At 43.0% G+C, this 27,706-nt stretch overlaps 1 protein-coding gene across 4 annotated transcripts in view; it reads left to right on the forward strand.

The window, feature by feature from the left end:
* The window catches only part of PLEKHM3 (pleckstrin homology domain containing M3), a 184,135-nt gene that overhangs the window by 19,571 nt on the left and 136,858 nt on the right, over positions 1-27,706 (forward strand). For 3 of the 4 annotated variants that reach the window (XM_059168227.1, XM_059168229.1, XM_059168230.1), the window contains exons 2-3: positions 4,544-5,466; positions 20,855-21,790. In XM_059168227.1, coding sequence (XP_059024210.1) covers positions 4,866-5,466; positions 20,855-21,790 — 1,537 coding nt within the window. In that variant the 5' untranslated portion in view covers positions 4,544-4,865. Of the gene's footprint in view, positions 1-223; positions 1,397-4,543; positions 5,467-20,854; positions 21,791-27,706 lie in introns of all 4 variants that reach the window. The other variant, XM_059168228.1, reaches the window with a different exon arrangement.

Genomic DNA, 27,706 nt, shown 5'->3' on the forward strand with positions numbered 1-27,706 from the left:
CTTAGCCTAGAGAAGGATTTGGAACGGAGTGGGTGTGGGTCAGGGAAATCTTGCCCCAAATCACGTAGCTCATATGAGACAATTGGGAGTTGAACCCAGAACTAACCCTGGAGCTCAGACGTTTCCACTATATTGCTCACCACATCGCCTATGGAAAGTCATATAATAAACTTGAAAATTCCTTGCTAATAAAAGTAACTTACTCTTTCTAATTTGTTTCTAGCCTTTCAGGCGCATACCTTCTAAATTTCTTAGACTCAACTCAGGACCTGGCCTGCCAGTATGGCCTTGGCTCGCCACTCACCCTCATCTGAGAACCAGGAGTAATGGTCCCTCAGAAGAGTGTGGCTGTCACTGCCCAGGCGTCTAGCATCATTCTCTTTCACAGAAAAGCCAACAGGCTCCAGAAGACACTGGCCTCATGTTACACAGCTCTGAGGAACAGCCCCTCCAGACTGTTCTGGCTTTCTACCTCAGGAAATTGTGAAGGAACTGGGGCCTTATACAGGGCCTCTAGGTCACTCCAAGGCTCCTGAAGCCCAGCACATAAGGTTTAGTCCTGCAGCTCAGAGAGGGAATTAGGACTCAGTCGGCCACTAACCACTAACTCCCAAGAGCCGGTGCCAGGCCATGGCCATGACCCTCCAGTGCTGCCAGCTCAGGGTGGGGTAAAACAGGAAGTCCTCCTCCCTGCCTGCCCCCTCAGAGTAGTTCTTCCCCAGCCCCCTCCACCCCTGTCAGATGGTCTCCAGATACAGCTGAGGGCTTCTGGGGGCCACAGCACAGCCGAAACCACCCCCACCCATCAGGGCCACCACACACCCGCGCCTCAGGTTCCCTGCTTGCAGTCTCTGCTCACTTTAAAACCCTTCTCCTTGGTTCTTGCTCCCTCTTTACCCTGCAGTGCCCCCAACACCTCCAAGCCCCAAACCCCCTTCCAGAGACATCACCGGAGCACCCCAAACTTTCAGATCAGCTCATATGCCCAGCAGCGGCCACCCTTCCCCATCGAGCCTGTCTCAGAGCATGCACTGACTGGGGTGGAGGCCCGCTCTCCCATGCGGAATGCACCCAGGGCTGGGGAGTGCAGGACGGCCTCACAAAGGGGGTGAGATGGACACTGAGCCCACAGAGCCCAGGAGAGGCCTGGCCAAGACAGGACCAAGGCTCTGCCCAGTTCTGATCTGGGCTCCGCATGAAAAGGAGTGGCCAACCCGAGCTGTGCACTAACCGGGTCTGAACCCCAACACTGTTGCTCAGCAGCTGTGAGTCCGCCCCTGATTCCAGCGGTCTGGGCCATGGTACCCAAAGGGCAAGATTTCCTTCATCCGAGGAGGGAGCGGCAGAGAATAAGCTCCAGCCAAGTCCAGCTGTTAGTTGCTTCAAGGAAGGGAAGGTGGGTTCCATTAAAAAGCTGCATAAAATCATCCAGTGTGGTGTCAGACATCACAAGCCTAGGTGTCCCCCCACCCAACCCCGCTGATAATATTTTCCTGACCCATTATAAGGGAGAGTATTAACTTCACAAATTGAAGAGTATTATAGCCAAAATAAACAAAATATTGACCCATTTCCCATACTTCCCCACCTCTGCTGGAGACCCAGGTCCCAATCCCTTTGAAGTAGAGCTGTTATGTCACAGATCCCGGCCATCCTGCGGTGTATGAGGGGCACGGTGAGCCAGGTGTCTGCACAAATGGCTTCTCCTCGAGTCCCTCTGAGGGCTTTCTGCTGCGCTCCTCTTGGGGAATCCTGTCCCTGGTAACCAGTCTGCACCTCCACCTGCAAAGGAAGGACCAGCAGCACACCCTGTGCACTGGGCCATCAGGTGGAGGAATGACTTAGACTCAACTCAAAGGGCACTTTTTTTTTTTTAAATAAGGTTTTATTTGTTTATTTGAGAGAGAGAGAGAGAGAGCAAAAGAGTGGGAGAGAGAAGGCATGAGAGGGAAGAGGTCAGAGGAAGAAGAAGAAGAAGGACTTGATCCTGAGACTCCAGGATCATGACCTAGGCCGAGGCAGTTGCTTAACCAACTGAGCCATCCAGGTGCCCCCAAAGGGCACCTTCTTTTGAAGACTTTCCTAATCCATACAAAAGTGATCATGTGATCTCATAATCCCTTGGCCTCAATGTCCCCTTCTGTGAAAGGTTGGAGTTGGAGGGATGACTTCAGAGTTCCCTTCCTTGTCTAACAGTAACTGGTTTAGGATGTGTGGGGTAACAGTGTCCCGCAAGCTAGCAGCGATGGCCGTCAGTGGTTATATGCTTCTAACCAGACTATGAGAGCACAAAGAGTAGATTTCGAGACATTTTGATTTAAAATAAGAAAAAAATCACTTTGAAGCATGTACTCTCTCTATTATGATTACAGACTGAATTTTAAGCACGGGGTAAGGAAAGGAATATGAGTGATACAGTCTTAGATGAATAACTAACTGCTCTGCACCTTGGTGCCTCTTCTATAAAATGGGAAACTTACGTTAAAAAAAACAAAATTTGATGGGGTGCCTGGGTGACTCAGTGGGTTAGAGCCTCTGCCTTCAGCTCGGGTCATGATCCCAGTGTCCTGGGATCAAGCCCCACATCAGGCTTGCTGCTCAGCAGGGAGCCTGCTTCCTCCTCTCTCTCTGCCTACTTGTGATCTCTGTCTGTCAAATAAATAAATAAATAAATAAATCTTAAAAAAACAAATTTGAGTGATTAAACTTGAAGATCAGTTTGGCTGCATTCAACAATTTACGAATCAGGTGACATCCCATCTAGTAAATAGAAGGCGCTACAAAATGAACTCTTTTATAGGCAAGAGGGGTGGAAGCACGTCACCTTTCTTTGGGGGAAGGGCAGGGATCTATGAATCAGATTACCTCACTAGTGCTGATCAGGTAATTCTAGATTTACTGGTGAAAGGTCACATTCCCACAAAAGGCTAATAGTACTGAGGCTGAGATTAGGTATAATCTAGATTTGCTGATGTGGGGCTTTGCACAAGTGACTCCATTTTGAGTCCATTATCATCATCATTATTATTATTATCCTTGCTTATACTTTATTATGTTTATTTGAAATTTTGGTAAAGAAAGAAAATTTTATGATTTATTATGTATTTCTTTTTCATAGCCTCTGATATAGAAGATGAAACTAAAAATCCTATGTTTCAAAATTACAGAAGTAGTAAAACCCTATTGCACAATTCAAGAGGCTCAGGGCTTAACTGTAAACACAGGAAAAGAAACCCTGTTTGCAACTATTATAACTGTTTATCTCTAAAAGTCAATCAATGCCTATTGCATAAGGGCTAACATAATAAGTATCAAAATATAAAATGTAGACAAGTTCATAGTCATTATCACTTCACAAGAGGTTAACCACAGAGTTCCTGTAAACTGCAAACCTGTTGACACATTTTAAAACGAAGGGCTATATATACTAGTTTAATTTACATATATTAAGCAATGTAGATTGGTACTGTTGATTTAAATGTAATGGTTAATGACCTAAGTGCTAAAAATGATTTTAATGAACCATAAGATCATGCAGTTTTAAACAGAAAAAAGCACATCTGTGAACCTTCGCAGGAACATGCAGAGCTGTTGCTAACTGCCTAATTTTACCTACTTGTAAGTAGTTAAGGGCAAAAAAGCCCCTTGCATAGTTGTTTTGTTTGTTCATTTTTGGGGTGCAAACACAAAGTTGTATGTGACTGTTGAGCACATGGATTGTAATAGTGTGACTGAGAAACTTCATTTTATTTTTATTATAAATTCAAATAGTTGTATATGGCCAGTGCCTACCATATTGGACAGCATCACTGTCAAGGTCTGTGCTAATTAAGCTTGAGCTTGGAGATCTCATCTTTCCCAGAGATAACGAGTTAGTGCTCATGAAGGCTATTTTCTGCCCAACCTTGAGGCTCAACCTGTACTCCTAGACCAATCCTCAAAACATCTGGGAGTTTGGAGCCTGAAGCCTTTCTTTCAAGCTGACTGGAGGAATTCTGAAGTCCAGAGGCATTCATTAGGTATTACATAATCCAAGCCTGGGAAACACAAACACAGTAGCATTAGGGTTTAATAAAAGGGCAGAGCCTCCCTGGGTACTTCCCCCTTGTGCTTTTTAGCCTGACAAATGATCAGCACTTTCAAAGTTTGTGAAAGAACTCATATATTTGTGACTTTTAGACTGAGTATGGTGTAGGCCCAGACACAGAATTCTTAGTCTCTTTGCTTACATTTTAGGTCAGCATATCACAGAGACTTGCCAGGACAATCTTTTCACAACTGCTCTCAAAGGCTTTTCTGTATGAGTAAAAGCTGTTGACCTTAATTCCCTTTATCAAGTGTTCTACCCTGCTCTGTGTAGGTTCTAACACAAAGCGGGTAGTGATGTGTACTCTTGACAATGGAGCTTCTGTTTAGGTGTTGCCCACCTCTGGGCATGTCTGCCATTGAAGAGATGTAAAGATGGGGAAATTGCTGGGCAGTTTCGTGTACCATAGAATACAGTGAACCATGTGTCAATGTTGTGCTATTTCTTTTCTTCCAGGAAATCAAGGATTGCATGGCATTGCTTTGACAAGCACTTCCTGTTATCTTTACGGAGATCTCAATGAAGAATAATCTTGAAGGAGCATTTGTCTTCCTGTACTTCTGCTAATGGCCATTAGCTGCTAGCAAATGCTTTTAATGACTGAAAAAACATCGACTATACTTGTGCTCCGCCTGCTCTAGGCAGTCAAATGAAGGTTTCTTTCAGTTGTTTTGGAACTCTATTGCTGAAGCACAGCTCTCTTTGTTGGGTGAATGAGTGTTCATGAAGCCCTTTCCTGAACCAGTGGAGGAGCCTTAGGCTTCGTGAAGCCTGCAACATGGAAGCTTTGGAAGTGGATGATATCAGCCCAGCCTTGGAAGTTACTGAAGATTTCTTTAGTACTTTTGACAGTAAGCTAGAAAAGGCTGTGCAGCAAGCCGAGGTTTATGGGATTCAGGAAGTCCCTGAATTGGTGGGGCACGAGGTACTCACTAACATAACGGACAATGGTGCTATCAGACATGTTGCGTCCTTGGGCAAGGGGGGCCTGCTTTGGGACCACTGTAAGAGCAGGCTCTTAGGAACCAAAGCTCAGAATGTCTTCCCTGCCAAAGAACAGTTTATGGTTCAGAAAGGGACAGCCCCAGATAATCTTTCCTGGATGGAACAAAAGGAAGCATCGACCTTTAACTTTTTCAATGTGTGTCAGCGTCGGAGGGACAGGCCTCGTTCCGTCAATGACTTACTGGATGAGACCTCTACTTTTAAGCCGGGTCATGCTCGGTCAAGGTCAGATGTCACCCAGGTGGACTGGAGGCTAGTCCTCCAAACCATGCCTCTGGAGCAGCAGCCACCATGTCTCCGGGGCCCTCATTTCGCCAGGCCCGCTTTTCTGTCGTCCTCACCAAATAAGGTCGAAGATGCTCAAGGCAATACTGGTATGTTTTTATCTCTGATGCTGTTGACTGATGGTTGACGTTCTTTTGTCTCTCTTACCTTTACCTCAGGAGTGGCGTACTCTTCAATGTTCCTGTCCGGGTTTGCTTACTTAATAAGCTCCCTCTTCAGTTTGCTTTCACCTTTTACCTGAAGCCTCATTCTTGGTGCCTTCATAAGAAGTGCTGAGTGAAAAGATGACTATGGTTAACTCTCTCTTTCTAACGTTGTATGTTAGAATCTGCATGGGCTCATAATTCATGCAGTATTTGCCTTTGTGCAGAGTTTGACAGTGCTTGTTCACATCAGTAGATGTTCATCTGATCACACAGGGGGCATAGCCTTGTGCTGCGATGCGGTTAAAAATGTGTAAAGATCCTATCCCTAACTTAAAGAACTTTTCACTTAAGGCAAGGGGACCAGACACTAACACACACTCAGGAAGGTACCAGGAGTGAGAGGAAATAGACATCAGCTGAAATATTTGTGAGGGAGCTTTTGTTTTACTTCCTACCGTTGGAGCTTGTTTCGATGAGCAAGTGACAGTGACTGTGAGAGGACGGAGGAAGGAAGGAAGATACTGTGCTGGGTTGGTTAGGAAAGGCTTACGAGAGTTTATGGAGTTTCAGCTGGCCCATGAAAGACACGAAGATGCAGAAAGGGGTTCGCGGTCGAGGACACTGGGTCAAGAGTACAGTGGGAACCGAGTGAAGAGAGGAGAGGTGCAGGGGGAGCAGGGGGTCCCATGGAGGCTAGTAGGACAAGGTGGGAGAGGTTGGTTCAGACCCTGTGCTGTGGGGCCCTCCATTTCTTTTTTCCCCTCATGCTTCATGCACATACATATGTACATGAATTCTGTGAGGTGTGACAAACCATCTCGTCATTTCTCCGAGCGTTTTCTTTTAGATACCTTAAATATTTAATAATATTACTATTGTTAATTAAATTTTAAACTCATCGGGGCGCCTGGGTGGCTCAGTCGGTTAAGCGTTAGCCTTTGGCTCAGGTCGTGATCTCTGGATCCTGGGATCAACCCCGCATTAGACTCCTTGCTCAGCCGGGGGTCTGCTTCTCCCTCCCCCCCTGCTTCTCCCCCTACTCAGGCATACTCTCTCTCTCTCATTCCTCAAATAAGTAAATAAAATCTTAAAAATAAATAAATAAATAAATAAATTTGAAAATCATCCATAACAATCAAAGAGACACTACCAATCACTCCTACTTTTCTCTGCCATACTCTCTTTTATAAAAGGGTCTCACAGTAAGTATTTCTTAAATTGGCCTTCCTGAAGTGTGCTTTCTCATGAATGGCTTTGTTAGTGGGAAGTAAGCCATTCATTCCCTCCCTCACTCTGATTTGTGATCAGCTGTTTACGGTCTTCCACCGATCACTGAGAAAGGGACTGTTTCTTGTTTTATCCTCAGTACCTAATATGGTGCTCTGAACATAGTTTCTGCTCAAAAAAATTGTTTAAAATGTGCAATGAATGTAATTCTGATAAGCTGATAGATTAACAACAATAACTTCTTTAGGCAGTTTGCGTCTTTCTAGAAGAAAACCCCACCCTCTTTTCCCTCCACCCTCGTGCCATCATCTAACATTTCACACCTTGCACATCCCCTCTGTGGAGCTCTTTAGCAGCAGTGAAAAATGAAGATTTGCTTTCATCTCAAAGGCTGCCCTGCACTATCCTTGTGATAAGAGAAAATCAAACAGATATGGCTTATAAAGGGGCCTCTCCCATTGGCAGAATGTTGCTCTGGCCTTGGAGGAGTATCCAGATACCTCGCAGACTCCTGGGTTGCCTAGGGACAGTTAGGATTCCCTTTTGTGGAAGAATCTGACTGCTGCTTGGTGAGCACAAAGCCTGGTGTGATAATTGGGCTTTGCCCTTTCGTCTTTCTGAAGTTGGCAATCATTTGAAGTAATTCTGAAGTCATTTTGCATCACTCCTCAACTCTTCCTCGTTCCCTGATAGTGTTTCTTTAAAGAAAATTATTGCTTTGGATTTGAAGATCATTTCTTCCCTAGCTTCTTGCTTGGGATATATGAGAGCAGAGTATATCAAACAGACTAGGAGCCTACTTGTCACTCTCAGAACCAACACCTGAGCACGAGTGTGTTGTCCTTGGAGTGAGAGAGCCCAGTTCTGGTAGGAGGAGGAGAAAATGGTGCAGTAACAGTGGGCACTGACTAATTTTGAGTTTCTTACAAGTAGCAGCTTATTTAATTCATACAATGCTCCTGCAGTATGGATATTTTTACTGACCCCATTTTGAGGGTGGTGAAACACAGAGATGGTGAGGCACAGAGAGCTTAGGTAATGTGCTTAGAGTCCCATAGCTGGTGTGGGGTGGATCCTTGATTTGATCGTGGGCAGCCTCTCTCCAGAGTCCATGCTCTTAACCACTAAGCTGGAGCTGTACCCTTACATTGGAAGCCAGTAGTTCTCGGTCTCCAGAACCCTCTGCTTTGAAAGCCTTATTAGCAGTCAGGCCTGTGGATGTAGAAGATGGGAAGTGGTGTGGAAGAGAAACCCGGATGATGATCACAGAACTAAAATTAATCCCTCAGGAGATCACCAGCGAGGAAGGACCAAGAAGGACAAAGCGCCCTAGCTAAACAAGGACTCGTTTTTGCATTTAACAAATTCACTGAAGTACATGGACATTGCAGAACTGGCCACAGTGCTTTAGGGGACCAGCGAGTCCACGGAAGGAAGACTGTAACTTTCCCTTCATACCCTTGAACACTGACTATACAGAAGAGCTTAAGTGAGGTGACCCCATGGATTTGTAACTATGGAAAGACGACTTTGGGGTTTTGTTTGATCTTTGGCTATCTTTTTCGGTCTTACTTAGAAGCCTATGGATGGATGTATTCTAGAAATCTTATTGCCTCAGGCACTGACAGACCCAGGACAGGCTTCTTCCAAGGGAATATTGCCACTGCTAAGTAGATGAAGGTTATGGTCAGTGGGTCTACCAGGTTGATGGATTGTGGCTTGAATCCAACCCAGCTAAGACTGTGCAGTATCTGAGCAAGGGATAGTAATGTTGAAAAGGTCAGGTCATAAATCACTGGGAAGCACGAGATCTAAGGCAAGATGGAAACAGAGGCGGCCCCCCCAACTTTATTGAAGTATAATTTGTAAAGTTGGAAGACATTATTTAAAGTGTATGTTAGAATGATTTGATATACCTGTACTTTGTAGAAGGAGTTCCCTGTCTAGTTAGTTAGCATGTCCTTCACTTCACATCAGAGGCAGTTATTTCTAAACATTCTCAGGACAGGTAGTGGACACAAAGCTTCCTCATGGTCAGCTCCTTTCCTTACTGCCATGCCCTGGGCAGCCTGTAGCAAGGTATGACAGGAAACTAGGCTTGGGGGACAGTCCTAGTTCTCCCACCAGGATGTATCATTGCTAGTCCTAGCACCAGTCTTAGTTCTGTACAGACATACTCTCAGATCAATATCTGTAGTTAACCCTTTCCCCTTTATATGATATCATCCTGTTCTTATTCAATGAATAATAATACAGCCACCATAGGTGGCAGCAAATTTCCCATGAGATCGGAAGACAGGGTCCTAACATCTTAGAATTATAATCCAAATGTAAATATGAATTAAGGTACGAACATAGAAAGTCATATGAACATGCGGATGCTAGATATGTTATCAGTATGAAAGATAGATCACACATACACACAGACTTAGACCTATAAACATATACACATGGTAGAGGAAGGTGAGGGGTGTGTGGAAAGAACAGTCAGTTAAGACGCACTGTGTAGGTTTGGAAAAATCACTTGTCTGTTGGTTTTGATTAAAAACCTAGAGAAGCAGGTTAAATTGTCTCTAAGACCCTCCCAAATCTAAAATTATATCATTTTAAGATGTATTTGAACTGACTCTGACCATGGTTGTATAGGAGCTAATTAACTATAGTCAGATTGGTAAATCATGGAAATATGTATATGGTCGAAATTATTTAACACAGAAGAACTTCTGTGTGCCTTGTAACTAACTCTACTTTTGGATGAACTGCTGTGGTTGCAATTTTTAAAATCTTTTTTTTAAGAGATCCTTTGCGTTAACTATGGAGCTCTGAAACTCAACACACTGCCAGAGTTTGACTTCCTTTTCCCCCCTGACTGTGTTCACATTTTCATCTGCTTGGCAAGGGCAGTGGTCAGCTGGGTTTTTGTGTCAGTTGGTCTCACTCTCTGGTGACCTGGTACCATTTCTATCCCTGTATCTTCTTGTTCTAAGTACTTTAGGAGAAGGTCTCAAGCAGAGGTTTTCTTTAGAGCTAGAAAGACCCTGGCAGTATGATTTTTTTTTTTAATCTTGAGTTTTATGTTACTCTGTTTCCATTCCCTTTTTCCCCATCTTTCACTCAAAAAAAAAAAAAGCGAAGTTTGGGACTTAAACTAAAATGACTGCTTTTTCAATTAGGATGTTTCTCAAAAGCCTTGGAGCCAGTAGAGGTGGGAATATTCCTGTGGGCTTAGAACAAGTGAGGTCACCAGGACATGGTCTCTTGCTGAATTTATGATTCATCCTTCAACAAGATTAGTCGGTACAAAGAAGTTGCTAAAATAGGTCACAGAAAGTTGATTTCATATGGTGTATAGTTTCCACTGGTTACATTATTAAATGTTGGCCTGTGGCAGCTATTAGAAACCCAACATGCCTTATCGACAGCCCATACCCTAATTCTAACATTTCTGTGATTGCTCTGTTAATATGGCTTATCTTTCTTGGCTAAAGAGAACTGTAGTCACTAATTTCACAAACTGCTGGAGTTACCTTCTTTTTTTTTTTTTTTTTTTTTTAAGATTTTATTTATTCATTTGACAGACAGAGATCACAAGTAGGCAGAGAGGCAGGCAGAGAGAGAGAGGGAGAAGCAGGCTCCCCGCTGAGCAGAGAGTCCGATGCGGGGCCCGATCTCAGGACCCCGGGACCATGACCTGAGCCGAAGGCAGAGGCCCAACCCACTGAGCCACCCAGGTGCCCCTGGAGTTACCTTCTTAAAACACAAATCTGTTCACACTATTCTGTTCTCAAAAATGAATAATGGTTCCCCATTCTTTACAAAATCAAGTGTAAATTTTATAAAGCATGCAGACGTCTTCCCAGCCTTATCACTAGCACCTTCTCTCACCCCACCTATGTGCCATGTTTGAACGTGCCGTGTCCTTTGAAGCTCCTGAGCCTTTGCTCAGGTTTTCTTCTCTTCCAGATTACCTTCCTTGCCACTATTATCTTTCAAGGATTGATCCAAATGCCATGTCCTCCCTGAGACCTTTCTATATTTTTTTCAATTAAAATTCTTTTTTTTTTCTTTCACTGTGTGTTTTCACAGCACATTTAATTCTGCTGTGAATGATAGGTAATTGCTTGTATATCCATCTCCCACATTAGGTTGGAGGTTTTTTGATGCCAAAAACTGTTATCATAGAAAACTTTGTTTTGTACCAAGTATGATCATAGGTGAAGTGTCTGGTTAAATTTTATGTGTTGGGTGCTCAGAACAACAGGACAGTACTGTTTTGTTCTGTTTGTTTTCCAAAACAGAAATGGCTTCTCTTGCCTTAACTTCAGTTGAATGAAGTTTGTTAATACTATCAGTAAGAGCTATCATTAAATGAGAGTTAACTTGACACTCAGGCCTGTGCTACGTGTGTGTGTTATCTTATTTAATATTCATAATAGTTTAATATGATAGATGATCTTGTTCTGATTTTACAAATGAGGAAACTGAGTCTTAAGGAAGTTGACCTCACCCAGGGCCATGCAGTAGTATGTGGTGGGGCCAGGATTCCGAGCCAGGCCTGACATTAGAGGCCACGCGTAATCACTCAATAATGCTGTCTCTCAAGCCCGAGGAAGTTTAGGTCATTCTTTCCACCACAAATAAACATGGTATGATCTAGATTCCAGGTTTGGAAGTTAGAGTTCTACTCTCAACTTGCACTCTTTGTGGTATAATCTTGGCCAAGTCATTTTGCTTCCTGGAATTTCTTTCTAAATCTGTTAAGTTAGTTAAGAATATTTTCAGAAGCAGTTAACTAGCATACCCACCTAAAAGTGGCATAAATAATAAGGCCATTTATCATCTTCCATTCTCTTCCATCTCATAGGTAGCTGTGGAGCACTTAGTGAATATCAGGCACTCTTTGCAAAAAACACTTAAGAGGTCGAGATGTAGGAGGTCCCAGGGTCATCAAAGATCCAGGTACTTTCCATCTTTTTGCTCTGCTTCTCAGTATACTGGTAATGTGTTTTCTTTATCTTCATTGGTACAAATAGCTACAGTAGTCCCAAGAGCCATTTTCTTACATATCAATAGCCAAAGTCAGGAAAGAAAACCAGAGCACCTCTTCTGGGTCTTTTTTCCAGTGGCCTCCAATAACACCACCCTCAGTAGCTAGAGTCACATGCTTACCCCTAAAGCAAAGCCTGGCAAAGGAAAATAGCATTTCTGTGATTGGATTTAACAAATCTTGCTTCTTTCCGTGGAGTAAGGGAGAGGACATCTTCTCTGAACATCTCCACCATACCTGAACAAGATTAGGGTTCTGCTGGTAAAGCAGTGGGGGGACTAGTTAATGAGGTAAGCAACTGAGAAGTTCTACCTTGGATTTCTAGTCCTTCCGACTCTTAAGTTGCCATGATTCTAGAATGTAACCCAAAGATACTCTAATGAAATGCCATTTACCTTAAAATTTGCTGGCCTAATATGGGAGACTCTTTTGTACTTAATTCCTATAGATTAGGGAAACACGGTAAAAGCCCACCATGGCACTGAATGAGCATAGCTTGAAAGTTGGTTTGGAATTGTTTTCTGGGTCACAAAATTCTTAAAGACTAAGGATTACCCTTGTCACAGAAGGCAGAAAGCCTCTGCATTTAAGAAGCTGGGTCTGTGATCTCCTAGTGGGGTTCACACTTAGAAGTGAAATTGACCAGGACTGTATGGACTAATGCTCTTATCACTGTTGCCCATAGCAAAGAACTTAGATGGAAAAGATCCCTAAGTTGGTATGTCTCTCTAGCTAATATGTAGCCAGATATGTTACAGGTCTGTTTCTACAAGAGTCTTCACAAATAATATATCTTTTTCCGTGGGTTTATTATGAAGGGAGAGCAAATGGGATAGTTTCCTTTACCTGTAAAGAAAGGTCTCCAAAGTAGCCCTCAGAAAAGACATCACTTGAGTCTACTTCATTTCTACCGTAAATGTTTGTTAACAAGTATCCATGAGCTGTGGCTGTGTTGGCCTGTGCAGCATATTTCAGATGTCAAGACACAGCCCCTTTTTGGTTCCTGCAGTATTTTTTGGCTGTGTCACTTCTCTTGTGTGCCTCTAATGAGGAGAACAAAAACCTAAAACTATTTAAAAATTTCCCCCCTAGTTTCTGGGGCTTAAATACAGTTGAAAACTATAACATGAAACACAAAGACTCGAAAGACTGTGTTTTGTTTATTAGGAATATAAAGAAAAGAGACAATCTAGCATGTCAGAAAGGTCTTCATTGAGGAAAGGATGCTTTGGCTGAGCTTAGAGGGTTGAGCACAAGACCAAGATGGAGGTGAACATAGCATGTGTGTGGAATGGCCTGGAGGCTAACGTGGAAATGGCTGCATTTTTGAGAGTTGTAGTCTGAGGTCCTGGAGGACCTTCAAAGCCAAACAGACAGACTTGGTATGATATGTTTAGCAAAGAGGCACTTGAAAATTACTTGAAAATCAAAATTAAAGTGGTATTTTATAAAACGTATGTAAGTCAACAGGGTGGAGGGGTAGTGTGGGTAGGTACCAGGGAACCTCCTCTCCTGTAAGTTTTGTGTCTATGTAAAGGGATACCAGTTAGACTAACACTCCTGGCCTCTTTCCTTCCCTTTGCACACTCCATCCCCAGGGAACAGCAACTTACAGGCAAGTTTAGGAGAGGAACTGGGTCTGTATAACTCAGCCTCTCTCACAGGAAGCACTGGTTCTGGTCTGTTCCTCCAGACCTGCTCCTCTCCATCTATCAGCCTTTCATGGGCAGTCCCCCAGGAGGGGTAATCTGTGGTAATCAGTACTGCTTATAACTTAGAGTCCGAGGGGTCAGATTGGTAGGAGGATCCCTAAGCTGCATCCTCCAACTGGCTGATGTTCTCCATGTGTCTGACAATGTCTGTCAATCTCAATTGGTTTAAAACTTGGGTGAATGAAGGAATGCTATTTATTGATTCCCCTCAGCCTACCTACCCCCCACCCAGTATAGGATGGATTGATAGATGGAAAGAATGGAAGGAATTGAAACCAATTAGAAGACTCTGCTAGTTTCATGCTGTGAAGTGATAAGGTCCAAACTTAGGGTGGCTGGGGCCAAAGAGAAAGTGGGACTTGTGAAAAGAAAAAGAAGGACTTGGGGCGCCTGGGTGGCTCATTGGGTTAAGCCTCTGCCTTCGGCTCAGGTCATGATCTCGGGGTCCTGGGATCGAGCCCCGCATCGGGTTCTCTGCTCAGCAGGGAGCCTGCTTCTCTCTCTCTCTGCTTGCTTGTCATCTCTGTCTGTCAAATAAATAAAATCTTAAAAAAATAAAAAGAAAAAGAAGGGCTCAATTGGGCCATAGATCTGTTGACAGGACCTGTTTCTGATTCATTTGGTGTCCACAGATTCTAGCAGAGTCCTTTGTACATATATTCAACAAATATTTATGGAGACATCCACAGAGTATACAGGGGTGAGAGAGACATCCAGGTCCCTGCCCTCAAGGAGAAGGAGAGAGTTCTTTGAAGGAAATAAAGCAAAGTATAAGATAGAGAGGGGGCTCTTGAATGAAGGTGGTAAAGGATGGCCTCACTGAGGATGGCACCTTTGAGGGGAAAAACTGGGAGGCGTGTAAGTCAGTGGGGCTGCAGAGAGAAGTTCCAAATGGAGGATATAGCAACCTCAGAGTTCAGAGGGTGGAGTGCACTCAGCTTGCTCACAGAACATAAAAGAATGTGGCTGGAATGAGAGAAGGGATGCTAGATGATGTGAGATGAGGTCACAGCAATAGTCAGAATCCAGATTGTGTGGAACAGGACATGGAGGCAGTGGGAGAATTTGGCCTCTGAAGGAAGGAGACAGATTGAGCTGGACAAGAGGTAGGATCAAGTGAATGCTTTTTAAATAGATACAACAAACCTTAGGGTATTGGAAGACAGGAAGAAAAGAGACTTGTGGAGGGAAAGTATTTAGATGTTGCAGAGGACGAGATTCTAAAGAGGTGGGGAAGGAATTAGGCACAGCATAGAGGTGGAAGGGTTGGCTTTAACAAGGAGGCAAGAATATTCTTTTGAGACCAGATGACCAAAATAAGAAACATCTGTTGAATACTCACGATGTATCAGGCATTGTTCTAAGAGCTACTCATTTCTTTCTCACAAGAGTACTATTATGATAGCCCATCTTAAAGATGACAGAACTGAGACTCAGGTCAAGTAATTTGCCCATGGTCTCAAGCCAGTAAGTACAGAATTATGATTTCAGTTTAGGCTCGTTGGCTCCAACACCTTTGGCCTTAGCCACTGTGCTCCGGAGCACTTGTGCAGGACATCGGGTAGCAGCGCAACGCTGACATGAAACCTAGCATAGTATGTGCAAAGGAGCTCCCTGCAGTGCACAAAATGAGGCAGTGGGATTCGGTGTTGGGGAAGAGTAAAGGAAGTATGGAAAAATTGTTGTGGGGGTTGTGTTTGGGATCCACTATGTGAATAAAAGAATGAATAGTCAGGACTAAAGATGTGATAGAAATTGAGCACCATGAGTTTCTGTTTGACTGGTGCTATGGTCTGAATATTTTATGTCACTTCCAAACTTCACATGTTGAACTGTCTTCTAAACTGATGATATCAGGAGATGGGCCTTTGGGAGGCGCCTGGTCATGAGGGTGGAGTGTTCATGAGGGTCTTAGTGCTCTTACTTACAGGAGACCCAAAGGAGCCCCCAGCCCCTCCCACCACAGAAGAAATGTAATATATCTGCCAGACTTTGAAAGGCAGTCCTTTCAGGCTTGTCTTAGACGGTGTTACACTGAAGTGTGTGGTCTTCTCCCTTCATTCTCCACTTTGGCTTCCTTTTACATTTATTAATCTTGTAATAAGGATTTAAACATGTCCTTTAAATTTGCCTAGATAACTTTGCTTTAGAATATTGGCACCACATTGGGCTTTTGAATTCTTTGAAAACATTAAAATGTTGCTCTTTGTCTTTCATTGTAATCATTTCCCAGTCTTCGCTGCCCTATTCTTGTGACTTTCATTCATTGTGCTGACTCAGGCAGTCCAGATTTTCTTGGTAAACTAGATTACCTCAGTGTTTCTTTTATGTATCGTGATCTGGGATGTGCTGGTTTTTAAAAAGAGAAAAATGCATGAAGTAATAAAAATGAAAGTATGTAAGTATTTAATAATTATATAATAATTATATAATTATGTAAGTAAATATAATGTACCTCTTAGTATACATATCCTGTCTGAGGGCTTCATATCAAATAATATATAGTCTGGACAGGAGGATTGTGGTTGCTGGAGTATGGAGGCAGAAACTTTTTGTTGCTGCATTTTACATTTCTTTCTGATCTTTTGAATAATTATGGTACATAATTTTATACCTATGTGATAAATGTGAGATAGTATCTGAAATCTGAGTCATCAGAGTAGTGTAGCCATAGAGCCTTGGGGGTTCAGGGGAGGACAGTTGTTTTCAACTAGAGGGAATGAAGAAGGTCTTCAAGAATAGTAAGATATTGGGACGCCTGAGTGACTCTGTCGGTTAAACGTCTGCCTTTGGCTCAGGTCATGATCACGGGATCCTGGATCGACTCCCACGTGGGCTCCCTGCTTAGCGGAGAGCCTGTCTGTCCCTCTGCCTGCTGCTCCCTCTGCTTGTGTGCAAGTGTGCTCTGTCTCTCTGACATATAAATAAAATCTTAAAAAAAGAGTAGGTAAGATTTTGTTCTTGCCCTCGTGTGAGGAAAGCACCCACGCAGAGGTGAGGGGAGATCTAGACAGGGAGATCAGTGAGAGAACATGCACAAAGTTGGGAGGGGTGAGTGCTGGAAACAGCATCAGGTCACCTAGCTGGAATGTGGGGGAGTGGAGAAAAGTACCTGCGTTGTGTGGAAAGGTCACTGGGGAAAATTACAATGGAGGGGTCAGACTGACATCTTCTGAACCCCCTCATCAATCTTATTATCCCTAGAAGTGGGACAACCTTCTGTGACATGTTCTTGCCCCCCCAAAAAAAAGTCTAAATGAACTTCAAGATCTAAGTAGCAGTTGGCAGAAAACAGGGGCAGCAGAGGAACATTTGAACGATACCATGAGGATACACTCGGCCAAGTCTAGAATGTGAGAAGTTCTACAGGACAAGGGAACTCGTTTCTTCAATAAACATGTGTGGCATGAAAAAAAAAAAAAAGAAGGAGAACTGTTATAGATTTAAAGAGATTTAAAAGATGTATTAGCCAAATCAATGTGTGAACCTAAGTTGAACAAACCATCTGTATAAAGAAACTTTTTTAGACAATCTGGGAATATCATATATAGACTGTAGATTAGATGAGGATTATTCATGTTGTTGGGTGTGAAAGCAGGGTGTGTGTGTGTGTGTGTGTGTGTGTGTGTATTCAAGTTTTATCTGTCAGATTAGAGATACCCCCTGAAGTATTTACACTAGAAATGGTAAAGTGTTAGCAATCTGCTTTCAAATATTGAAGCCAAAACAACCAAAAAAACCCCATGAAACAAGAATAGCAGAAATTTGATTTCCAAAGCTGAAGGATAGGTCCCTGGGTGTTTATTTTACTCTTCTATGTGCTTTGGAGTATGTTTGAAATTTTCCATAATAAAATGTCCTAAGGAGTTTGAACTTTACTCGGTGGGAGGGGCTGTGCCTGACGCTGGTAACAGTGTGTGAGATGGCCAGGAAGGAGGAGGACTAGAGGAAGGAGCTCATTTAAGACCTGCATTAAAGGTACAACTATCTAGTTATAAAATAAAAAGTCATTGGTATGTACTTTACAGGATGGCAACACTAGTTAGTACTGTATTGCATATTTGAAAGTTGCTAAGAGAATACATCTTAAAAGTTCTCATAACAAGAAAAAAATGTTTTGTAGTTATGTATGCTGGCGGATGTTAACTAGACATACTGTGGTGATCATTTCACAGTATATGCAAATATTGGATCATTACATCTGAATTGTACATCTGAAACTAAAATGTTATATGTCCATTACACCACAATAAAAAACAAACAAGCAAACCTTGATTAAGGTGGTGGCCATGAGAAAGGAGACTTTTCCGAGAACAGGTAGAGGAAATAATAGCAAAAGAGGAACTCTGGCAGATGAATGAGGCGCCTGATGGGGACAGTGCCCTCCTTCCTCTGCAGTACAGCAGCCGTCCTTAAACTGCGGCGCTGGTACTGCAGGGCGGCGAGAGGAGGAAGAAGGGATTTTCACAGCAGAGGACCTGGACCGGTCTTCGTACCAGCCAAAGTGGAACTCAGTGGGGAAATGAATTCAGGGGTGGGTCGGGTTTCTTTTCCTCTTTTTCACAAGGAATTACTCATGGTTTCAATATGAAATTTTTGGGTACAGTGATTTCATTTTGATCAGCTTTTCATCAGCTTTTTCATTTGATCAGCTTTTGAATTAATTGAGGAAATAGTGATAATCCTTGTCAGTGGTTCCATTGGAATCATTTATAGATTTTGCATAACTCATTTGTGAAATTGAACAATTTACAGTAATGTGTGGGATGTTAATTAAATGAGTTGAAATGAAATAAAAGTTGAACTATAAATTAATGAAAGCTTAGATTTAAATATATACCTCGTGATTTGTCTGTAGCCAAATATTAAAAATCAACTTAAGATAGAAACAGAAAGTAGCATTTGTTAGAGGCTAAAGAGAACTGGTCGTTCTTCCGCCCTCCACATTTCAAAGACATCAGTACTTCACACAGGAAATATTAGTAAGGTCTGATATAACTAGGCCCTCCAGGGAGGAACACGCACCCTAGAGGATAGCTTTCTATCCTTGATCCTGTTTGCTTTCTTCTTGACTGTTCTTTTTCAAGAAATTAACGCTACAAACTGCAGCCTATAAATATGGGCCATTTCCTGTGATCAGCGCCAGTCTCTTCTGTCTCAGTTTAATGTACCTCTTTAGAGAGGGCTGAGCCAGGTGGGGGAAAAAATCTGGAAACAAAATACATTCTCTACCCTTACTCTGCATTGAGGAGGTGAGGGGACTTTTGAGACACCCAGGCAGGACTTCTAACCTGGTCCACCCAAACTGGCAGCTACCACCCTAGCTTGGACAACCAGAGAGAGATGAGTTTTTAATCGGGTTTGCTGCTGGCTTGGACCCAATTAAAGCAGAATTTCTAATTCATGCTTGCTATTATAGAAAGCTCGCAGGGAGGAAAGAAAAGGAGAGAAAAATTCCTAGCTAAAAGCAAGAAAAGTAGTTTTTATTTTACTTAGGGATGCGTAGCTGAGCCATTGGGTCACAGGACAGATGGGGACAGAGGGATGCATGGTTATGAGTCTTATTATGGAAAAGATTGAACTACCATCAGCGCTTGATGGAAATGAGAGGGGGAGGGGTAGCAGCAGTGTCTCTAACAGCACTGCCTCCCTTATTGCATTATCAGAAAAGATAGATAACTGAGAATAGGCATCCATTATCTCTCTACAAAGGGATTAGTGTAGGTTGCAAGAAATTAATGGCTTTTGAGTTATCACAGAAATACTAATGAATGTCAGGACTGGAGATGTAAAGCAGGTAAAATTGGCTTTTCTCTGCCTCATTTCTCTCCTTTTCTCATTTGGTTTGCTATTTTAAGATCAAGATCTGTGTTACCTTTTTTTTTTTCCCCCTAAAGCCAAGATCAGATATGATACCCTTTGGGAGTATGATTTGTCTTCTTTAGGGAATGGCTCAATTAGTTTATGACTGCCTCTGATGTGTGTTAGTAAAGAAATAAAGAAACAGAATGAAATGAAAATTTCAGAAATGGAAATCTCTATCAGGGAGGGTGCTGCTTCTTGCATGTCATTTTCACGCCTGATAAAATTATCAGGAAGTCCCAAATGACTCCCAAATGACAGTCTCCTTCTGTTAAAGTACTAAACTTACATACATTGCAGCTAAGTATTGATTAAAGATGGCACAACCAGATAAACTTGTGAAGCAGGGGAAGAGAAAGAAATTATACCTACTATATGCTGAGTGTTGTGCTAGGAGCCATAATTCTCATTCAACAAGTACTTTTTAAGAGCCTACTGTATACCAGGCATTGTACTATGTGCTATGATAATAAGTTTGAAAGACTAACATCTCCTCTGTCCTCAGCAGAGCTTACAGTCCAATGGGAAGGACAGGCTTCTTTAAAAACTTCAGAATTCATTTTAATTGTTCAGATATTTAAATACACTATTATACTACAGCCTGACAGGAACCCATCAGAGAGGAACTATAGGGATACCTGTTACTGACCCAGGGCTGTGTGTTTGTAGGTGAGGGGTTGGGGGAGTCAGGACAAACTCTGTTCCTGAAAGAGGATGGCTAAGTAGTGAAGGGTAGGTGTGTGGTAGCTGGGGGAAGTGGTAGGAAGGAGCGCTGGAAGCAGCAGGAACCGCGTAAGCCCATCCAGGCTCAGAGGTGAGAGAGAACTGCTAGGTAAGCAGAGACCTAAAACAAGTCGGTTGAGTCAAGCCTGGGGAGGTGGTTGTAAGACAGAAGGCTCATGAAGTGGCCTTGAGGACTAATGGGGTGTCTGAGAAACAGGAGTTTATCAGTGGTGCGCTTCTTGCTCTGTCACTCTGTCCTTTCCATTGACCCTTCCTGGCTTTCCTAACCCAGAGAAAGATGGGGAGATTAGCAAGGGGTTAGGTCAAGTGACAGGACGAAATGTTCTTTCTTTTATATTTCGTGCTCTGTAGAATGTTTCCTAGAAAACATGGAATCCTGGGGAAGTACAGTTATTTCATGGGCCCATGGGGGATAATCCTAGTTATTCCTGTATTTCTGTTTTCCACACAGACCTCTGCATGTCACACTGATATTTCGAACCAAACCCCTCTGTACTTAATCTTACACTCATAATTCCACCTTTGTGAAGTTTTTTAGATCTGAAATTTCCCCCCAGTTACATCTTGTCAGTTGTACTATCTTGAAATTGTACTGCTTCTCCTGTGTTTGCTTTGAAACAGGAAGATGTCCTTCTATCTCTTTTTAGTTTCTTGCACCTGCCTTTTCATCTCATCGAGTTCATTCATATTCATAAATTAATACACATTGCTTCTTTTGTGTTTTTTTTCCCCTTTCTAGAACACAAGCAGGCATTCCCAAACATTCTGAAGAAGGGGTACCTGGAGATTAGGAAGGACCATGACAGTTACTGGCAAAGCTGTTACGCAGAGCTCTCCCCGTACAACTTGTACTTCTACAGCCTCGACAGCAGTGGCAATCAAGCCCTCTATGCCACCTACCAGCTTTCACACTTCCAGAGCATATCTGTTTTGGGCAACCTCGAGGCCAGGCTGGTGGATACCGTTCTGTATGACAACACTCAGCTGCAGTTAAAGGCAGAATCACCATGGGAGGCTTTGGACTGGGGGCAGAAGCTTTGGGAAGTCGTGCACGCCGCCGTGCCTGGTTACGTGGGGCGGCAGGATGAGCTGGCCAACTCACCCGGACTTGGTCATCACGTTGACTGTACACAGAATCACTCTTTACAGAAGAAATCCAGTGAGCTGCTCGCACCATCCCCTGTCTTGGATAGCCCCAAACAATATGAAAACATTATCAAGTCAGGGACGCTATACAGGCTCACTGTCCAGAACAACTGGAAGGCATTTACTTTCGTGCTGAGCAGAACCTACCTTATGGCTTTCCAGCCTGGCAAGCTAGATGAGGACCCCCTGCTAAGCTACCATGTGGACGTGTGTCTGGCTGTCCAGGTGGACAACCTGGACGACTGTGACTCTTGCTTTCAAGTCATCTTCCCCCAAGATGTGCTCCGCCTCCGCGCAGAGACCCGGCAGAGGGCTGAGGAGTGGATGGAGGCTCTGAAAACAGCAGCCAATGTGGCGAGGAGTACAGAGCAAAACCTGCAAGTCACCCTGAGAAGCAAACCCAAGGATCAGATGGGTGGGCACGAATTCAGGAAGAACAAACGTCAGTCTGTGACCACCAGCTTCCTCAGCATTCTCACAACTTTGTCTTTGGAGCGAGGACTCACTGCTCAGAGTTTCAAATGTGCAGGTATGAAGCAAAGGTTTAGTCTAAAGCTTATGAAAGAACAATCCTGAATCTCACCATTGGAATTCACTTTAGAAATCCCCTCAGTGGGCCAGTCACAGCCCTCAGTGGGTCTCTTGTTTAAAAAGCATCTCCTGGGGCGCCTGGGTGGCTTAGTGGGTTAAAGCCGCTGCCTTCAGCTCAGGTCATGATCCCGGGGTCCTGGGATGGAGCCCCGCATCGGGCTCTCTCCTCAGCAGGGAGTCTGCCTCCCTCTCTCTCTCTGCTTGCCTCTCTGCCTACTTGTAATCTCCATCTGTCAAACAAATAAATAAAATCTTTAAAAAAAAATAAAAAGCATCTCCTTCAAGGAGTTCGCTACATCAAAACATCTATCTTTATGCCATGTGGTGACGTAAGTAAAAGCAGATAGGATATACCCCACTGAGTCACAATGACTTAGCTGAAGCATAATTAGACTAGAATTTAGGCTTCTTGTGTCTGCCGTGATTCCATTTCCTCTGTCTTCTTAAATAAAGGTCACAGGAAATGTGGCTGTCATAAATTGTCTCAAAGGAGATATTCAGGCCCAAAGCTGTCTGCTGACTAGGGAAGAAAAATGGTCATGGTGACTGTCATTGATCATGACCTTGTCAAATCCCCTTAAGATAGAATCTAGAGTCAGCCTTGACAGAAAATCTGGAGGTGGCTAACAACAGGGTAGATGATGATTCAGTAGATGACCTCTGAGTCACGGTAGGCCTGTACCTCATCCTGGGGAAGCCAGGGCTTCTAGAACTGTTGTGGAAGGGTGAGGCACAAAGTAGAGATCAAGGCCAGTCATCTGTTATTTCTTAAAACCCTATTATCGCTTCTCTCCCCTACTTCCCATTCCTTTCATTTTTCCCCCAACCAGCAAACTAGACAAGAAAACCCTCACTAAACCAAATCTATATATCTACTATAAACTAAATGAAATTATTTTGCTTTCACTAAACCCCACAGTTTGGACAGGAAATGTATCTGTAAGGTAAATTTGCCACGAAGGTAATTTAATTGGAAACCTGATTTGGAAGATTTTAATTCAAGTGTATCAGATTTAATTATGTTGTTTTTAAAAAGAAGAGGAAGCTCACCACCAGCCAAGATCAAATTTCCAATTTTTGCTTGTCTCTGCCTTAAAACCCAAATAGTGGTGACACATTGAAAATTTCAGTTTAAGTTATTTGGGATGATTGCCTTTTCTATTGACAAATAGTGTACCTAAAGAGGCGATTAAGTGGATCATCTGTGCTTTCTCTGGAGGGCCTCAGTTACTATGAAGCAGAAAGTTGCAGAGTTGGGTAGGAGAGACCAGCAACTCTGAGCCGGTAAGGAAGCCTTCCTAGGTGATTTGCATGTATCTGCAGGTGTGAATGACCTTGTGATAAGTCAGCCAGCTACTTTTGCAAAATTTTTTGAAATAAGGGAATACTAGCTTTACCTCAGCTTTTAGAAATTATTGACATTTTAGTGTTCTTTTTTTAAAATGTTTTATTCATTTATTTGAGAAAGCAAGAGAGAGGCAGAGGGAGAGGGAGAAGCAAACTCCCCAGTGGGCAGGGAGCCTGATGTGGGGCTCGATCCCAGGACCCTGAGATCATGACCCGAGCCAAAGGCAGAGGCTTAACCCCCTGAGCCACCCAGGCTCCCCTTTAGTGTCTTATATCAGTGCATATATTTCAGAGTTCAGTCATCCAACAGTAATTTATTGATGCTGACTCAGTGAAGATTCTGGAATTATGATACACTTCTGTGGGTTTGGATTGCTGATAGGGTCAACAAATCTGTTGTGTTATTGGAGTCAAGGAGAATAAATAGCTCAGCTTAGTTTTCAAAGCAGAGACTGGAATAGCTGAATTGGGAAACTGTCTAGTAAAAGGAGGAAGAAAAGCCTCAGGGATTACACAAGGATCATCACATAGTTGACCCCTAATTCACCTTGCTCTCATAAGTTTGCTTCCTGATGGAGTGTGCACTGCCCACATTCGGGACTGCATTTGCAGCGTTTCTAGCACTCAGTGGAAGGAGAAATGCAAGTAGAGGTAGTATTCAGCAGGTCCATCACATACTAGCGGTTGGAGAAATGAAACCAGGAAGAAGACAAAGGTGAGTAGAAGAGGCAGGGAGAAGGAAACTAAGTAGAGAAAAAGAGGGACGGATTACATAATGGGCAGGGATAGAACTTTTTGGCAGCTGCTTTAGGTTCCATGTGGTAGGGTATCTCCCTTTGCTGCCTAAATGTTCTTATTCAGTTTGGCCTGGCTGGGGATGGGTGGTGGTACGGAACACAGGAGGCAGGAGAAATGAAATCTAAAACTCATTTGCTCTGCTCTGCTCTTACCTTCATGCTCTGTTTTGGAGTTCTGTAAGGCGCAGGTAGTTTTCTAATCTGGGGTGGGAAGAAGTCAGTCCTAATTTGTGTAGTATGGTGGATTCCAAAGTAGAGATTTTTAAATGTCATTTTAGGACCCCTTCCATCAGAAAATGCTACATTCAGTTGCTTCGTGCTACACATGGTCGCTTTTCATTTTCCTTAATTGCAGCATGAATACTGGTTTCCTACCCCAGGTAGGAATACTTCATCTCCTGTAGGGGGCAGAGTCTCAAAAGAAAAAGGCTAAAACTTGTTAAGCAAACCTCTGAATGTTTTTAAAATTACTTGAGAGGTTGTTCATTATATTGAAGATTATTACAGCAGATGGGACTTTAAAAATTGATCAGACACAGTTAATCTAAACCAGCTGTTGTATTCATTTAGTATTTAAGTCCCCTAACTTTTCATCCTTACAAAAATATCCATTTGGTGAAAAATCTAGTTGCATAGTATGTTTACCTTCCAAAAACATCAAAATGCTAACTAAATTGTTTTTATTTGAACTTGGCATTATCTGTTATTTTAAGGAGAAGCTAATTCAGAGTATTTCACAGTTGTGAGTGTCTTTGGAATGTAAGTTTTTACGTCAACTTAGCCCCTCCCCCTCTAAATATTTTTGGGAGGGATTTATTTATTTATTCCCTTTAAATATTTTTGAGGAAACAAACTTTAAAAGTGGAAGATTGCCCTGAGCAGCTCTTTATTATGATGTCATTCAGTTGCTATCTGGGCGAGCTACAAATGTTGGCTTTTAAATCTACGTTATAGTGCGCTTGGCCTTCTTTCACTGAATTATTTCTGAAGGTGAAGAATTTTTGATATCCTTTTTGGAAACTTAAGGAGCCCCTGCAGAGAGAATGGACCACGACCATCCCAAAATGCCTGAGGTTATGGTTTTGAAAATACATGTTTATATATAACTGTGTATTTCTTAACATGTGCTTGAACTTTTTATAGTTGTATTTGATGATGTGTGGTTTGTTCCATGGCTTCCTCTCAGCTGCATGGCTGCCTCATGCTAGGAAGCCACAGCCACAGTGGTCATCTTGTTGTTCTGGAATCTACCTTGGTCATTCTTGCCTCCAGGGCCTTTGCACTTGCATTCCTTCTTCCTGAAAACATGCCATTGGAAATGAAGTTCTTTCCTTCCTTCTCCTGTTTATCATGGGCTGAGTTTCTGCCCATGTGCTGAGGTTTTGCCCATGTGTCAAAAACCCAGGTGCATCTGGAGAAGTCTGTGCTACAAGAAAACAGACGTGGCCCCTGCCCTCATGGAACCTGCAGTCTACTCAGGGAGCCCGACATTAATCACATCAGCACGTCATCAGTGTCAGATGGCCACTGTGACAGTTAGGCGGTGGCAATACAACTATATGAAATAGCAGCTATTCAGTCATTTTTGACCCGCAAAAGGAGTTTGATAGGGTTCAACTGAACATGTGATCCTGAAGTCACAGAAGGTTCCTTTTTTTCTTTTTTTTTTTTAATCTGACAGAGATCACAAGTAGGCGGGGGTAGGGGAGCAAGGGTGGGGGGTGGGGGGGTGGGGGAGCCCTGCTGAACAGAGAGCCCAATCCGGGGGCGGGGGAGGGCATCCCCCCAGGACCGCTGGATCATGACCTGAGTGAAAGGCTGAGGCTTAACTGACTGAGCCACCCAGGTGCCCCTCACAGAAGGTTCCTGAGCAGAGAGAGCATATGATGCATGCAAGTGGTATTTCAGAACAATTAATTCGGTGCTGCTTTAGTACAGCTTTTCAGGAACACCTCTGTGGAAGAAAATGAGGTCCGATTCTCTAGTGAAGTTACTGGTTGGGATTCAAAATTTGGTTTGGCAATGGGGCACCTGTGGAATTAAAAATTAATACTAAAAGAAATGATTATGCAGCTTATTAAAATATTTATGAAGTATATACCTGTAAGTCGTTCTAAATTAGGTTGCTCACAATATGCTCTATAAATTAGATCACAGGGCAGCAGTTCTGTTTTCTTCCAGAATTAGACTTGTGTACATACCTTTTCCTTTCAGTAGATAGATGCATGGTTCTCTTGGCACAAGTACATACAGCTGTTTTTTCTGTAATTTCCTGGCAATCGAAAAACCTACCAGTTGAGTACTATAATCAAAGGGCTCAGGGCCTTGTTTTAGGTGCTGAGGGAGCTGCAAAGCTCACCGTTTAAAGCGTTCTTTCTGTTCCTGCTTTGTAATCTGGGAGTGATATTGGATGGCCACTGTGGGACGGTACTCCTGATTATGGGCTGAAGTTGAATAATGCTAACAGAAGAGAGAGCACGAAACATAGTGAGCCGAGGGGATCCCCTCTACTATTTTCACACTGTCAGGTTTATGGTTTTACTCCTTTGGCTGCTGTTTAACCTCTTGGGACTGCTGTTGGTAATTACATCTTTCTGGCATTAAGAGATTTTGCTTTCCTTTTCCCCCCAAGTCCTTGGGAGGAGTAAGCCCAAAGAAAAGGAGGGGGGGGGAGTTTTGCTGTGAATTCTTCAGCCATTTAGTGCAAATTCCTGTAATTACTGGCATTGTGTCCTCCCTGAATGGCACATAATACAGCAGAAGCCACTCCTAATTGAGACCTTACGGGAGGTACAAATCCTCTCTTTGTTCAGCCTGACAAATTAGTGCCAGAAAGTGGCAGGGTCCGAGTGGGAATCAAAGGCAAGAAACACAAAGATGGAACTTAAGGCTACAGTAATAACCCTCTCTTGTCCTGAAGGGAAAAAAAGGAATGACCAAGGAGAAATGAAGGTTTTTTTTGTGTGTGTGTTTTTTTTTTTTTTTTTTTTTTTTTTTGTTATAAATTCCCTTGACATGACAGCACCTCAGGGCTGCTCTATTTATTTAGCCAAAGTGATTAAATAGTAATACAACAGGGCTGCCCATTGTTTCCCTGGGTACCCCCACCTCACAGACCCCTGCTGCCTCGGCTAATTGATTGACAATGAACCTCTGATAAAGAAGTATGTTGTTAGGACCTGAGGTGGGGGGGGGGCATTTTTTTCCTCTCTCTTTGTGTATCTGAGTGAGTGTGTGTGTGTCTGTGTGTGTGCATGCGCGTGATTTCATTTTTGTTTGGATTGCACTCCAGTTTTTCTTTGCCCCCACCTTTTTTCCTCCCCTTTTCCCCATCTCTCCCCTTGCTTTTTTTTTTTTTTTTTTCCCCCTCAGAGCATTTCAGTGGCTGCTCTCAGCTGATAAAAACAGGTAGAGAGGAATTAGAATCCTAGGGCAGGCGTTTGACAAGTTTATTATGGGAGCAAACTTCCTCTCCCCCTGCTCCACTTAAGACGAAACAGTGGTGTTTGAAGAGAGAAAAGGGGAAAGGGGCTGATTATTGGCACGTTGGGATCACAAACGTTTTTTGTTGTTTCTCATTTTGTGAGGACGGATGTCTGAAACTAGTCTATGAACTAAGATATTTCAGTTAAATTGCTTACCCAACTTTTTAAAAATCTGTGCACTAATAACATTTACATGTTGGAGTGAGGGTGGTTGTGCAGTAAGAA

This window comes from Mustela lutreola, chromosome 3, assembly GCF_030435805.1.
Source record: "Mustela lutreola isolate mMusLut2 chromosome 3, mMusLut2.pri, whole genome shotgun sequence".
Classification (NCBI taxonomy): Eukaryota; Metazoa; Chordata; class Mammalia; order Carnivora; family Mustelidae; genus Mustela; species Mustela lutreola.